This window comes from Glandiceps talaboti, chromosome 5, assembly GCF_964340395.1.
Source record: "Glandiceps talaboti chromosome 5, keGlaTala1.1, whole genome shotgun sequence".
NCBI lineage: Eukaryota > Metazoa > Hemichordata > Enteropneusta > Spengelidae > Glandiceps > Glandiceps talaboti.
This window is the reverse complement of record NC_135553.1, coordinates 15,184,724-15,201,290: the sequence shown is the minus strand read 5'-3', so window position 1 is coordinate 15,201,290 and position 16,567 is coordinate 15,184,724. Positions and strand designations below refer to the sequence as shown.

Sequence of the window (16,567 nt, the reverse complement as noted above, 5' to 3'; positions counted from 1 at the left end):
GAATTAAGCTAAAGAGACATTTCCAATGAGGATAATACAATTATATTGAATTGAATGTCATAGTCATAGAATTTAATACTATGTATCTTTTGATTAATATTTCAGTGGATGTTCTTTTCAACATGGCCATTTTAATCATCCTAACTGGGTTTCGTGTACAGTGCCTTTGAACATTACTGCAAACTGGATTGTGTATCTGTAAAATGTTGTGTATCTATAGAATACAGTGTAAACATAAAACCATACACAGATACCACAGGGAACAGGACAAATAAATAATAATCCGATTTTCCGGATTTCTTATATTATTTTCTTATTATCTCTATATTTCACATAAAGTTTTAAATATTGCAATCATAACTATTGTTTCCTCTCACTGTTTTTTCCTATTTCCTACAATAGAGTCTATGACTGATCCGACTAATGGAAGTACACAATTGTCCTGTTCCCTGTGCAGATACGCAAAAACTGAAGCTGGTAGCAAGTTAGTAATAATGAGTATGTTGAGCAATAGCCATGTGCTTTATAAATGTTTTTGATTGATTGTTTGATTGATTGATTGACTGATTGATTGATTGATAGACAAGCCTTGGAGCACATTCCAAAGACACTTGATGGCTTTCAAGGACAGACTCAACACCAAACTAATGTTATAACGATAGTCAATCCAAATATAAAATTTGACTCCAGAATCAAATCTATTACTAGCCAATCTCCATACAATCTGTATTGCTATTTTGATTTCCTGTCAGTGTCCGTACAATCTCACCAACAGCCTGTGATGTGGGTGATAATGGCATTGCAGTTATAAAATTTTCACCGTTTTCTATACATCTAGTTAATTGTGGATCCAATGGTATACAACCTGAAAAAAATAAGGAAAAATGTTTCAGAAACAATACTTACATAATATCTTTCATTGAAAGTATTGTCAGTTTTTCTATAATATGTTGTTTTGAAAACATGAACATATTAAACAAACAAATCAGGCTATATAGAATTGTTAATATTTTCAGCAAAATCTTTGAAGTATATTAACATGCTCGTCTTGCTGAATTCATGGCATGGAATTTGGAAATTGCCTATAGAGCAAAGCCAAGGTTACTTCAAACACTGACCAACATCCCCATCACTGGGAGATTTAACTTTCGCCATCCAATTTACTGTCCAATACCATACAGGAACTATGCACATTTTATCAGATTTTACCTTTCTTTCTATTACAAGGGGTCTCAAATCTTGGAAAAAAACGTTGCCAAATTATTTAGCTAACAAACATTAATTGCTATCATTGTTCTCATTGACATGATAGCTGTCTACATTTCCTTGACTTTGAAAAGGGACACTTAGTTTGCAGTTTAGTAAATTTATGATGCATCATGGAATTATTTCCAAGATAACAAACTTACCTAAGAATGGTACTTTTGTTTCTGTTGCTAGGGCTTCACCACCTCCCTTTGAAAACACATTGGTAGATTCCTGAATTTAGATAGTTGAATGATACAAATATCAACATTGAGTAGAAGCACCCTCATTGAACTGTTCTATTTCCATGTAAGCTCACAGGGGCTGGAGGAACAGATGTGTCAACATTGATTCAAAGTTACCTCACTGAACTGTTCTAACTCAGTGTATCAATTCTAATTCAGTGTAAGTTCACAGGGGGCAGGAGGCATATAACGCGTCAATGTGTACATTTATATTTGTTTGATTGTATGACTGCTTTTAAGCTTTTATAAAGATAAGATAAATATGTCTGTAATGCAATAGAAATCTTCTTCCATGTCATGTTTTCTTTCATATCAGTGGTATAAAGTGGTATTATTATATTATATCATATAAAATATCTGAATGAATATTTTGAACCCCTTCAGTGTCTTAGCATGCCTTGGAAGTCAATACTAGAAAACTGTAAATCCAACTCTTGGAAGAGGTATTATGACAAGTAAGAACACAACATACATTTGGACGCCATGTTTAGATGTTTGATTTACAGGCCAAGATCGGGTAAGGATTAAAATTTAGATGTGAAAAACAAGTATCTGGTAGAACTATAGAAAAATTTGGTTCAGAACGAAAGAATAATCCTATGTAATCCTTACGGATCCACTGATACGATAACAGTAATATGAGAACCAGTAATTGAAACCCAGGCTTTTAGATGTAAATTTATTTGATGATGGCACCTGATATACTAGCTACTTCAGTGTCGCACAGGGGTCATGAAAGTGGACCATTGGCCAAACATAATATCTGACTCATCAATGGTTAACCTCTGTTATTGTGACTTACTACAGTACATCTAACTGTACATACCTGACAACAAGGGCAGACAAATCCACTCATATTTTCAACAATACCAAGTACAGGTACTCCAGTTTTCTTACAGAATGTTACTTCTCTCCTAACATCACCTACTGCCACAGCCTGCAAATAAAGAAAATAATGTATAGTCAGACATGAAACTTAAACAATATGTATTTCATACATACTTTACAAGATGTATTCATGTGATTATGTCATATACAATGTACGAAAAAACAAAGATTGAATGGTTTGGCCACTAGGAGATGGTTTATTCAGAAGCTGAGTTAAGTGAAAAAGTGGTCATAGGTGTGTACCACCCTCCATCTCTGTTGAATGCTGGTTTATATGCCTGGGTGTAAATGGCTTCCTTTCAAGTTTGTGTTTGGAACAAATGTTGAATTCGATACTATGATTTACCAACACAGACAGATTTTCATTTGGAGACATTCTGGTATACTTACTTGCGGTGTTGTTACAAGAACAGCGCCATCAGGGTTGTATGGTCTAACACTCTCTACTACTGTAATGTGTTCATCTGATGTACCTGGTGGTGTATCTATCACAAGGTAATCTAACTCTCCCCAGTAGACATCTGATAAGAACTGTTTTATCATGGCTGTATGGAAATATGAAAATAAATTCAACAAACTCTTGTTGCGTTCTTGTCATTTTTGACATGACAGAGCACATGCTTTATATGTTTTGAAGCATAATTTTGCTGCATATCTTAAAAGATACAAGCATATTTTATAACCATCACTTGCATTGACTGAACTGAAACCTAGTACATTTGTATTAAGATACATCTTTAATATATTAACAGTCCAATGATGAAATTTTTCATACTTACAAAAAATTGCCAAAATAAATTGTATTGTAATGTCCTAGAAGGCATGCAATGACATTAACAGCATACTAGAATACTTTCACCAATCTTTTATCTAAATATTTTTAATTTCGTAAACAAATTTACAACCTCAAATTGAGCCACTTTGTCGGTGAATTCATCCATCAAAAATTATAAATTGCAAACATTTTCATAAACATTTATTTAAAAAAAAAATTAATTCTGCAGAAATGCACTATTGTAACGTTAATACTAATATTGATGAACATGAACAGTTATGTTGATGTTGACTTTGTTTATTGTCTTGTGAAATGCTTTAACTTTAAGATGGGTTTTATTGCAAACAAAACTCATAGCTTTTGTACAGTTAAACAGGTCTACTTTTAGATGATGGAAAGTCACTGAATCTACCATTATGAGTGTGACTTTAATGATTTCATAACTTCATTTATTTCATACTTACCATTCTTCTTGGGTCCTCTCCATACCACAGCATCATCTTTACTATTCAGTAGGAAAGCTATTGACATAATGGATAGTTTCTGTTCTTGATCTGCATAGACAGGAACCCAGCTAAAGGAATGGAAAAGTCATGAGTATACTGGATGTCATGTCATTATGGTACTAGTAATATAGTGGTCCCTCACTAAGTTGGGATCTTGGGGGTTCATCAACACAGTCAAGACTTACCAAGCATCAAGATTTACAGAAGTGCTAATCACGTGTTGCCAGTTAGTTACCTTTATTGTAATCTTGGTAACACTTACATAAGAATTCTTTAGCCACTTTAAAAGAGTGTGAAACAATGGACATTTTCTCATCCACATATACACAGATGCATATTCCATAGTGATACATTGGACATGACATTGTCAATGGTGCCAAGAATCATGAATCATCTTGTAAATATAAGCCAAAACTTACTGTTCAAACATACTTACCCCTGTGGACATTGGTGAATATCTTTACCATCTACATTCAGCATACGTGGTATACTAGGACCACATAGATCAATATCTAGTATACCAACTCTATTGCCTTGAGACAGTAACGATAACGCTATTTGTGTAGTAACAGTACTTTTACCAACCCCTCCTTTCCCAGACAACACCAGGATAATGTGTCGTATTCCCTGCATATTATCATCCATGGTTTCTATAAATAACACATTTAGGTAATGTCACAGTCTGCCTACAATTAGATATTATTCCCCAATATTTTTCTGAACAAGGAAAATACGAGTGACCTAAGGGGGCTTTGTCACTTCGAGTTGCTATTCATGAGTATTTATCAGCTGAAAGAAAAAGAAATATTGGGGAATAATAAAATTATACCATTGTCAGTAATATTAAAAAAAAGTAGGAAAGAAATGGCAATTTTGAGAATTTTGACTCATATCGCAAACACAGCAGAACCAATGTAAACACGCATTGTTGTGACGTAGAACGACCAAAGTATAAATTCCATATTTTTTGTTGAATCTGGCTTGTGCATGGTATAATATGGTATAATAGTACATGTACGTATATAATATATAATATATATATAATGACCTACTGATGACCTCAGAATTAAAATTGCTTTGTCATTCTTAAAATTTTAATACTCCTTTGAAATAACAATTTAAAAACAAAACACCTCTGGGGTTTATTTATGTTTTGAACAAGAACCTCTTTGTTCTACATTCACATGACAATGTTGTTGTTTTCAAGTTTATTTATGTTACACATACGAAGCAATGTTTTGCGTTGGCACTCACATTTTGCCTACATCAATAGTCCTGCTTGCAGACAGAGTAAGTCAGGACGACATTCTGACATTGTCATTTTTTTCTCCTCTGAGAAAGTATGGGACACTAAGGACTGGACATTAATTATGATAGGGTTGATGTTTGTGGGGGGAGGGGAGGTGAAGGTTTTTTGCAGCATAGCAGACGATATTATTATTATATTAAACCTTATGTCCGAGTTGTGTGAAATTTCATTTTTTACTGTACAGCAGGACAGTATGAATTCAATGCCAATGCCAATGCCAAAGCCAGAACGAGCATACATGATTAAAATTCATGAAATTCACGCACTGGACATGCGAATGGTGTTCATCGAGCAATAAAACGAAACCACTAACACCATGATCACAATGCACGTTACCTTTCGTGTGAGCCGCCATCTTGCAATTTGTATCTAATAATACCCATACTGTTGCAAGAGGGCGCACTTTAGATTTCAGAGCAAAAGAGCATATCATACTCATAGAGGTAAACCACTTGGTATTTAGGGAGCTCGGGCTTGGGAGGCGCAGGAAGATTTCAAAACCAAAATGTTGCCGGCAAAGAGAAAAAAAATTGTCTCTAACTTACGAGAAAAAAAAGTTTGCATCAGGAACTAAGACAAAAAAACCTGTGGCCATGCTGGTATTGTTATAATATTGTATTGTAATAAAGAAAAGCTTAATTTTAGGGTTTAGAAATGTACATGTTGAAAAGAATACCATACACCACCAGATGAAGACATATCTGGAGAGATTTACACCCAACCATGTACATCTGCCATGACTCACTGAAGTCATTCCTGGACATAAACCTTTTATTTCACTTTTAATTTGTAGTACCCGTTAATCAAAATTAGCTGCATACTTTCATGGTCAGCTTTGGTGCTTCAGAGTTCATTGAAAGCATGTCATGTATTTTTCCAATACCCTGTAAAAAATAATCCTACTTGTGGTCTTGATTCCTTTAGAATCCATTAAAATAAAGCCTTCCCAAGTTAGACCAAGTTACTGGGCACGAGATAGGTTAGAAAACAATGGAGGTATGACACCTATTCCCTCTACTTTTAATTGCATTAATGGAGAAAGTAGAGCTGTAGATATTTCAAACCATTGGAATCTGTGTATGGCCCTTTGCAATCATTAGAATCCGCCTCCTTGGCCCTTTGAATTATAGACATATCCCCTAGCCCTTGCCTTCAGCAGTGGCAGGTAAATCAGCATCTATGTACCATGGGTGGTTTTAACCATGCATACAGTTTGCAAGGAATGAGAGTACTGTTCCTGGAAGTGATGCAGATTCAGGCTTGCCTGTACAACTTGCAGAGGGTAAGCAGAGCTCATGCACAGGGTGGGGGAATACTTGCCTATACAAGGTACTCTTACATGTACTAGTATTCAACCAACTGACATACTCAAACTACCACTTGCTTTTGTTTGAACTGAAAATGACATGTATTGTCCTTACGCACACACACACACACACGAATACACAAATGCATACGCTAGTCAAATATCAAATCATCTCTAATTCCATTAACAGTACAATACGACAATTTTCAATCCACTGATATCAAAGTTGGTTATAATAGTTGCATCAAGATTTTATGGATTATAAATTCAGTTCATGCCACTGCAAGTTGGACAAATTAAACTGATAATGATATTCTTACACCAAGCCTAGAAATTTGGGCTACAGACAAAAAGACAGACATAAACAATAATTAAAATTTTGATCTTTTTATTTAACAGCTTCTTGAAATGTACATAACAATCAAGTTTCAATAATGATCACATAACTGTGACATATTCTTGGTTTTCTTGGCGAGTACATCTCAGAAGCTTAATAGGATTTTGTCTCCTGGTGTTTAGCTTGTACCTGGGTGTGTGTTTTAGCCAGGTAATCGGTGAATTCCTGGTATGGTGATTTACCAAACACAGTCTCCTTCCACATGTCTGGTGTCAGGTAACTGTAGGTTCTGCTGATTGCCTGGAATGTTGCTTTGGCTGTGTAATAAAAATATAACAATTGTCATATATTAGGTGAATTAGAAATCTGCAAGATACATGTACATATGTTGTGCCTCACTATCAGCAATTTCTCCTTGTGGTTGAGAAGCCCGCTAGAGCTGAAAAACAAGGTGTAGCTTTACAGTTTAATGAATTAGTTGTACTGCATTTGCTAAACTGTTGAAGTCACACTACAAATACTCACCAAAGTTACCAAGGGTAGCGGTCTGACCAGTGGCCTGTGTGTAACAATCATCAATACCTGCCATGTTGAGCAACTTCTTGGGGACGGGGGCACTGACAATACCAGTTCCCCTGGGTGCAGGGATCAAACGTACCAATACACTACCACATTTACCAGTCACCTATCAAAAGCACAAATCAAAGAGTTTCAAAACTTGAAATAATTATGTCATGATATACACAAACTACCAATGTACTTATGAATGCTTGACACAGTTAACTTGTGTACTGGCAGCATTTGTGGATTCTGGTACAAGATGCTTCATTAGCTGTTCTCCTGGCTGAATGGGACTTTGCTATGCTTCTCATTTGATAGTGGGAATATGAGTATTGTTTAGTCACATATTCAACCAATGAGCCAAAGAGATACATAATGTAGATACATACTACGCCTGTCTGTGTCATACAATGGTTTCTACTCCTCCCTAGTACAAACTAGTGAAATAATATGCCTGGCTTTATGTACTGGTTAGGGTATGAAATTGATAATTATAGGGAATAGTTGACATTTTGTACTTTCAAGTTTCATACATGATATATAAAAAAATTCACTGTGCATTTATCATCTAAATCAAGTCTCCTTACCTTACAAGGTACTGTATGTGGTTTACCAATTTTGTTACCCCAGTAACCACGACGTACTGGAACAACGGAGAGTTTAGCCAAGATGATAGCACCACGGATAGCAGTAGCTACTTCTTTGGAACACTTCACTCCCAATCCAATATGGCCATTGGAGTCTCCAATAGCAACAAATGCCTACAAAAGCAAGTCACATTCAAAATAAATAAACTTTTATAGCAATATTCCAATTCAAGCTGCATTATACCATGCACAAGCCAAGTTATTGTCTTTGAACCAAAAATATGGATTATTTATATACCCTGGTCATGCTACATCACGACACTCCATGTCTACAACACTGGTTCTGCGGTGCTTGAAGATTCAATTTTTTTTTTTTTTACAATTTTTTCATGATTAGGTTTGAGGTATAATTATATTGTTTCCCAATATTTTTCTTCACTCAGCCGGAAAATGTTCGTGACCTAAGGGTTTGTCACTGCTCATAGCAACCCCCCCCCCCCTCCTTTTTAGGTTACTCATATTTTCCTCAGCTGAACAAGCAAGAATATTGGAGAATATTAAACGTCTAAATATCTACAATGAAATTCACATGACCAGCGTGAAAAGAATAGACACAGCTGAGAATTTCAAGATAAATTCAATGGATAAGACCCTGTATATAAACAATTACACTCTTTGGAAAGTTCAATTCAAACAATCATAGCCAGGTGTGGTATTGGATAACAGGAGGTGTAAAAACAGATGTCTTGTGTTCAATATCAGTCTCTTGTCCCCACCAAAACTATTCAAACTGGTTTAAACTGAACAAATTCTGTTACATATTGGTTCGAAACAGGTTTTGTTCCAACAAGAAAAGTGAGCAATGGATTTGAATCGATCCAGTCCACTTTTTCTTTTATATACTAAACTGATAAACAATTTCACTGTGAGAACAGGGCTACAGACTTGTATCTATCTATACATACCTTAAATCTTGTGCGCTGACCAGCACGTGTCTGTTTCTGTACAGGCATGATCTTCAGTACTTCATCCTTCAAAGCTGATCCCAAGAAAAAGTCAATGATTTCATGCTCCTAAATCAAGACAGACAGAAAGAACAGGTACTCGGTTAATTACACAAGAGTTCACATGTATGTGCTCATTGCTTTTTACAGCAATGTAGTCAAGAGAGTTGTCTTTGGCTTTGTAATCTACTAATCCTATATTGATGATCACTGATGATGCATTCCAAGTACTACATCCATGTCTCTGGGGCCTGGGCTAGCAAGGCTCCAACCTGCAACCCACAGATTCCAACTCGGTCACTCTAAAACCACTGGCAGCTAATGGCCAGAATACATTATTACATGCATCAGAAGTTGTTTTAAACTTACCTTGATTGGCAAAGAGTACAGGTAGATTTCTTCTAAGGTCTTGATTTTCAGATCTTTAACTAATCTGCCTAATTTAGTTACTGGAATCCATTCTTTGTCATCAGCCTTTCCACGGCCACGACCTCTACCACGTCCACGGCCGCGTCCACGACCACGGCCGCGTCCGCCAAAACCACCACGGAATCCCCCGCGACTGCCCGTGCCACCGGCTGAAGCTGCGTCTGCCATTGCTATAAAACAACAACAGAAGTTTCTATGTCAAATGTGAACATATTTCTTTCGTAACGAAAAACATAAGCATTACAATGAACATACCTCGCCTCTACATCATATCACATCACATATACAAGTACAGTACACACGTTTAACGTTCGGAGCAAGTCGACGAAAATGTGCGATTTTAAGGTATTTACATGTCTGTGCTTTCCAAAAGCACCCCGATTCACGTAAAACAATATTTATTTTTCATCTCCATCTTCAGTAAAGTACTAAAACATCTAGTCATAGCGGGATGGGCTTCGATTTTCGAAGGGCCAAATTTTTTAAGGCTGCCATACTTACGTGAACGTTTTAGGAAAGACCGAAAGCGAGGCTGGGTCAGGAGTCATCTTTTTTGGCACAGCGCCCCCAACACACATACAACAAGAACAATAATAATAATTATCATCTTCACATTGCTGATTTGATCTATGATTTGATACACTGAATTGACTTTCGTGGTACATGTTTACGTTTTTATCCTGATCGCCTCCTCTACGATAAAAACGTAAACATGTACCATTTAGGCAAAATAACGAAGGTAAAATAACAATGAACGATTCATACATCTACACGGATTTTACATGTAATCAGATTGATACATGTGATACGTATGTAACATCTTGACGGTAACGCCCCTTTCATACCGCTGCACACGTACACGTACCAAGTTTATGATCAGTAATTTAAGAAGCATCCCTCAAGAGTCGACGAGCAAGTACACCAAATTGTTCGGGTGAGTATTTTAATTTTCATTTAATATTTTGACGATCAATGTCATGTACTAGTATGTGTATGAGTATGAACATTCAAACCATTGGCATTGGTCCGGTACAAATATTAAAATTAAAGGGAGACTTATATAATCATTGTCTGTGCCTCTGTCCAGTGAGAGACAATGTTATGCCACCTATGCATCTCACCACAAATAAATTGCTAAATGTAATTACTATATCACAAACATCACCAGTGTGAGGGGTGTAGAAGAATGGGGGGGGGGGGGTACTTATCAGGGTCCTGGGTCAGGGTACCTGGAAAAAATTGTGATTTAAAAAGGGGGGATTAGAAAATATATTAAACGTCCAAACTTGTTTTATTTGTGTATTGTTTGAAATTAATACACAGCAAACCATAGACAGTGCAGTGGAGCTGCCTACACTATGTCTTTATGACCAAACTATTCTCTGGAAATATGTCTAGTCCACAAAAACGTGTCAGACTGAATGGAGCACATATTTCCAGAGCTAACACCAAACCAATGATTGGTAGAGATTGGGATTACTATGAATGCACTACTAGCATGTATATGTTTGCAATGTCATTGTATTACATTGAAATCATTCAAATCAGACCTATTATTTTCTGTTGCCATAATCATGTTAAAATTAATTGTTTAAAAATAACATTCAAATTAAATCAAAAGCTACCTTTTGTGCAAAATTTTAATCTCTTACAGTGCTATTGTATAGGCCCAGTTTGGATAGGTTAACATATAATAAATGTAAAAGAAAATGCTCACTATGTTGGAAAAAACATTTTTTTGTACTAAAAGTGATCCTATCTAATACTTATGACTCCACTAATTATAAGACATAACAGTAATTAATGCAAGAACCTGGGATTGAATCATGGACCAGACACAAGAATTTATTTTGAGGTGCACTAAATATTTGCCTCAGAGTCAAACAATACATTTAACCATAGTGTGCAGTGAGCATGTAATTGATCAATCAATCAATCAATCAATCAATCAATCAATCAATCAATCAATCAATCAATCAATCAATCAATCAATCAATTACATGCTTGCTTCACCATGTGATTTAACATACTTGAAACAACATCATTCTAATGGATTGAATCCCCATTTGCTCAAATTAGTGCTATAATATTATCTTAAAACAGTTAAAAGTTGAGTCAGGTAGCCTAAGGACATTCAAAACCAAGTGCCATCAGTGTGGCTCAAACCGGCAACTCAGAGACTGTCAGCAAACAGTCACAACAATTTGACCAACATAATTTGATTATAGATTAAAAGCACTAGAGGTTAAAAGTAATTGTTTTTGTTGAAGTTGAGTATTCAAGGGTAGATTTGTTCTGAACTTAGATTTCAAAACAGTGAAATTACCGAAGGCAATACAGTAGCATTCTAGTTGTCTTGTTTTCATGTATGTTAAGTACATATAAACACTGGGGCCCACAAGTTTATTTTATATCACAGCTACCTAAGTCAAAACTACAATAGTCAGTACCCAGAATTCATTTTGTGACTCAGTATATTACATCATTTCAGTACATTACATCATCACATCATCAGATTCTTGTGAATTTATTTATTTTTTATTTACATGTGTATTTATTTATTTATTTATTTATTTAACTTTTTGTGACCTCTTTAATCTTGCATTGTTCATTTTACAAGGATCATTGCCCCCCCCCCCCCCCCCCCCCCCCCCCCAGGAAATAACAGAAGAGTAAAACTTGACACGTAGATGTAATGGCTTAATTTATGCTAGGGGTATACAACATTTGTACGAAACTTTTGCCAATTTCTCAGGAAACACTATTATACAAAATTGTGTATTAATATATCATCATTGCTTTATAATACTTTGTAGATCAAGATGTTGAGCTTTCTGCAGCAGTGTAAGGACAGTGGTCAACTCTGGTGTGTTGCTGTATCCATTGGTGTTGGTGCCAGTATTGGTTATGGTGTGCATAAATGGTGGCCAAAGTATGACAAATGTAAAGAACCAGTGCCCTATCCCATAGATGATGCAAGTATGAAACGTATCGGAATCACCGGGGCTGCAGGTACTATTGGGATTCTCTTACGACAGAATCTACCAAGTATGGGTGATTTTGAACTGGTGAACTATACACTCCATGATGATGAAATTGAAGGCTCTATTGGTATTGATTTGAGTGATTCCAAGGCAGTGAGTGGCAAGTTCCAGGGATTAGATTGTGTTGTTCATCTGGCTGCTGATAGCAATGTAAGGGCATCATGGGAAAGTGTAAACAAGAACAATATAATAGCAACGTACAATGTCTTACAAGAATGCGTCAAATCAAATGTAAGAAAAATGATAATAGCAAGTTCCAACCATGTCATGAATGGGAACGTGATCAACAATTTCCAAAATGCAGAATCTCTCAACACCACTAAAATTGCCTGTGTAAATATGACTGAGTTCGATGACCCCTTACCTGATTCTTTTTATGGAGTGAGTAAATTAACGGGTGAGGGTCTTTGCAAACTGTATGCAGCTGCTCATGGAATTGACATTGTGTCATTTCGCATTGGCTGGGTGGACAGTAACGACAATCCTACAAGACTGAATGGCACTGAAGGGGAGGCGTATCTGAGATCTGTATATCTAAGTCAGCGAGACTGTGTTCAAGCATTCTTTAAAGCTATAACAACAAAACCTGCACAAAAATTTATCAACATGAACCTTACGTCAGCAAACACTAAAGGCATTTATTGTCTTGATCACCTTAAGGAAATGATTGGTTTTGTCCCACAAGACAACTCAGAACAGTTTTGGTCAGAATTGTGATAGTCAAATGGTTAGCTCAGAACTTGCAGGTTTGCTCATGAGCCTCCCTGCTGCCGTTTGTCTCTGAATGCATGGCCAAAGACCTAGGGCAAGATTTGAACCACATTTGTGCCCGAGTCAAGGCAAGCTGTGTAATTAGGGACTTGGTTTAGGGTTTAAAACTTTGCTAGGAGCAATGACAACTTGACCCTCATGAAAAGAGTCTAAAGAAAGTATATCATTATTGAGTACTATTAAATGTTAACCAATGTACACTTCATACTTTGATAGGCTGAAAACTTTTGAATGCAAATTGTCAGTCTTGTTCACTCTATGATAGATGGCGCTGTTTATTATTATTATTATGGTGATATATGGCATGTACAATTAAGGGGAAAACTTTGTGCAATAAAAAATGGTATTAAGAGCTTGATGATAATGGCTTGTTATCTTTTTATTTTAACAAAAAACATACCTGATCATTTACAGACTAGCACATTTATCACTGGGTTTCAACTTTAATCCCACTGGGTTTCCACTTTAACCCCACTGGGTTTCCACTTTAACCCTATTGGGTTTCTACTTTAACCCCACTGGGTTTCCACTTTAACCCTATTGGGTTTCTACTTTAACCCCACTGGGTTTCCACTTTAACGCCACTGGGTTTCCACTTTTACCCCACTGGGTTTCCACTTTAATCCCACTGGGTTTCCACTTTTACCCCACTGGGTTTCCACTTTAACCCCACTGGGTTTCCACCTTAACCCCACTATGTGTTTCCACTTTAAACCCACTATGTGTTTCCACTTTAAACCCCACTGGGTTTCCACTTTAACCCCACTGGGTTTCCACTTTTACCCCACTGGGTTTCCACTTTAACCCTACTTCAGTATGTGTTTCCACTTTAACCCCACTATGTGTTTCCACTTTAATCCCACTGTGTTTCAACTTTAAACCCCACTGGGTTTCCACTTTGACCCCACTATGTGTTTCCACTTTAATCCCACTGTGTTTCCACTTTAAACCCCACAGGGTTTCCACTTTAACCCCACTGGGTTTCCACTTTAACCCCACTATGTGTTTCCACTTTAACCCCACTATGTGTTTCCACTTTAACCCCTCTGGGTTTCCACTTTAACCCTATTGGGTTTCCACTTTAACCCAATCGGGTTCCACTTTAACCCCACTGTGTGTTTCCACTTTAACCCACTGGGTTTCCTCTTTAACCCCACTGGGTTTCCACTTTAACCCCACTACGTGTTTCCACTTTATAACCCCACTACGTGTTTCCACTTTATAACCCCACTATGTGTTTCCACTTTATAACCCCACTATGTGTTTCCACTTTAACCCCACTATGTGTTTCCACTTTAACCCTATTGGGTTTCCCCTTTGTTCCCACTGTACCAATATATATCACATGAAATAAACCTGACACTTATTGAAGTTATTCATGTGCACACTCTCATATTATGCTAATATTGCCTTCTGAGGTTTCACCAGGAAAACATGCAGCCATTAATGTTTTTTATATTTATAGAATTTCATTGTTTTCTATTTGGATGGTATAAAGGAAACTGTGAATACTTATAACTTTCAGACATTGAATAGAAATTGAAATGTTTTTATGGTGCATGCCAACAAAATGCTTTGTTACAGTGTCACAAGGAAGTTAATTTACTCATGCATACCAAAGCAAGATTTAAGGACACTACCTCATAAACAACTACATCATACATATATGACAGTATATCAATTGTACATCAATTTCAATTCACTTTGAAAGTAAGCCACATCCATCATGTATTTCAATTCAGTTCAATCTTTAATTACTCAACTCACACTACTAGGGAGTGTGGTATGGTATTACAATGTATTATTATGTATTTGTCTCCTTTTATGAGGAAATTCAATTTGAGAATAACAGGTAAATTTGTATATGTATATATGTATGTGTGTGTGTGTGGGGGGGGGGGTGTGCGTGCGTGCGTGCGTGCGTGTGTGTGTGCGTGCATGCATGCATGCATGCATGTATGTGTATATGTATGTATGTATGTATATACAATCATCAAAGAAACTTAAAAATACTGCCAATGGCAATGTACAAAACTGAAATCCAATATCTGACATACACATGGCAGATCGAGAAACACAATTCAAACATGAAAACACTCCTACAGGATACACCGGCACATCTCTGACTGTTTTGATGGAAAATCACTTTTTTGGATATAACTTGAAAACCACTAATCTGATCACCTACATTTGAACAATTTTCCATCTACACACCCTAAGTGAAGTCCCTACCAAGTACCAAGACAATCAGTCGGTTAGTTTTTGATTTTAAGTGGTTTAAATTCAAAACCACACCATCGTTGCAAACCATGGCCTGTTTTATGGCAATGTTCTTAACGAACCTCCGAAATGTAGTGGTAGAAATAATAACTCTGGTTTGCGAGAATGAACCACACACTCATACACACACACACACACACACACACACACACATGAACACACACGAACACACACACATACACACATACACACACCCACCCACACACTCACTCACACATACACACACACACATTTCATAGCACAGGCTACTGAACTTCAGTTCAGTTGTGCTAAAAAAAAACGTTGATCAATAGACACTGGACTGGAGTTGTAAGTAATTTACAATGTGGTGCAGTACAACATGATGCAAAACAATAAAATGGTCAAATTTAAAACATATTTCCAAACAAGAAATTTTGCTTTTAATACCTCTAATAGTATTAAACAGGCAGAAAAAAAATTGCTTCCTAGTTTGTCTTGGAAAAAAGAAATTCCTATTGTGGTGGATGAAAAATAATTGATTTTGGGCCCAAATCCTGCAAACCCCCCCCCCCCCCCCCACACACACACACACACACACCCCAACATCAATGATTTACCCTTTAATCCCTTGTTTTCAATTGTCTCCTGAATATGAAAAAAAATGAAAAAAACCTTAAAGTTGTATTTCAATATTTTGTCTTTTAAAAACAGGATGTAAATTAGACACAGCGGTTGATAATTTTTTTTTATAAAATATGATAACTTATTGTGATTCATATATTTCCTGTTTTGATGATTCATTACTTTGTTTTACATTTGAACAACTTAATTAACATTTGACTAGCTCAGTTTCTGAAATAAAGTAGTAATTTAATTAAAACAAACAAGTAAACAAATAATATAATTGGTTTAATGATGTTTCAATGCATACATATAAACAAATGGTAATGGCTTGGGGCAATATAATAATAAATAAATGAAGTAGCCTAGAGAGTGTAGTCATTGGATTTCAAATCTGGCGATTCCATTCAGAGCTGTTATATCTTCTGTGGACGGCACGTTTTGGATGATGCCGTAAAAGAGGCCATTTGTGGTTTGCAACGATGGGCGATTCAAAATGATTGCCATTTACAGATTTGAATGCCATTGACTTACTAAGACCAATATAGTCTATAGGATATAAATGGAGTGGAAATGACCACTAACTATAAAATTTATACTATATACAATTTTATATACTATAAAAGCCATTTCTTTCAAAAGTCTGTCGAATACAATTAATAATATGAAACTGCAAATTTTAAAATGTTTTTAAAAAT

General features: G+C 36.2%; 3 protein-coding genes across 3 annotated transcripts; 1 reads left to right on the top strand and 2 right to left on the bottom strand.

The window, feature by feature from the left end:
- Positions 1–704: 704 nt before the first annotated feature.
- LOC144435400 (cytosolic Fe-S cluster assembly factor NUBP2 homolog) lies at positions 705–4,292 on the bottom strand. Its single transcript, XM_078123996.1, has 6 exons — positions 4,096–4,292; positions 3,618–3,727; positions 2,769–2,923; positions 2,317–2,427; positions 1,410–1,479; positions 705–865 (listed from the first exon to the last, which is right to left on the bottom strand). The coding sequence occupies exons 1-6, from the start codon at positions 4,290–4,292 to the stop codon at positions 705–707; spliced, it is 804 nt and encodes a 267-aa protein (XP_077980122.1).
- Positions 4,293–6,645: 2,353 nt separating this feature from the next.
- LOC144434942 (small ribosomal subunit protein uS5) lies at positions 6,646–9,384 on the bottom strand. The gene is made up of 5 exons (XM_078123471.1): positions 9,133–9,384; positions 8,725–8,832; positions 7,760–7,933; positions 7,137–7,296; positions 6,646–6,928 (listed from the first exon to the last, which is right to left on the bottom strand). The coding sequence occupies exons 1-5, from the start codon at positions 9,358–9,360 to the stop codon at positions 6,765–6,767; spliced, it is 834 nt and encodes a 277-aa protein (XP_077979597.1). The 5' UTR covers positions 9,361–9,384; the 3' UTR covers positions 6,646–6,764.
- Positions 9,385–9,769: 385 nt separating this feature from the next.
- Positions 9,770–13,322, top strand: LOC144435681 (uronate dehydrogenase-like). The gene is made up of 2 exons (XM_078124287.1): positions 9,770–10,126; positions 12,009–13,322. Exon 2 carries the CDS (start codon positions 12,015–12,017, stop codon positions 12,951–12,953), a length of 939 nt encoding a protein of 312 aa, XP_077980413.1. The 5' UTR covers positions 9,770–10,126; positions 12,009–12,014; the 3' UTR covers positions 12,954–13,322.
- The last annotated feature ends 3,245 nt before the right edge of the window (positions 13,323–16,567 follow it).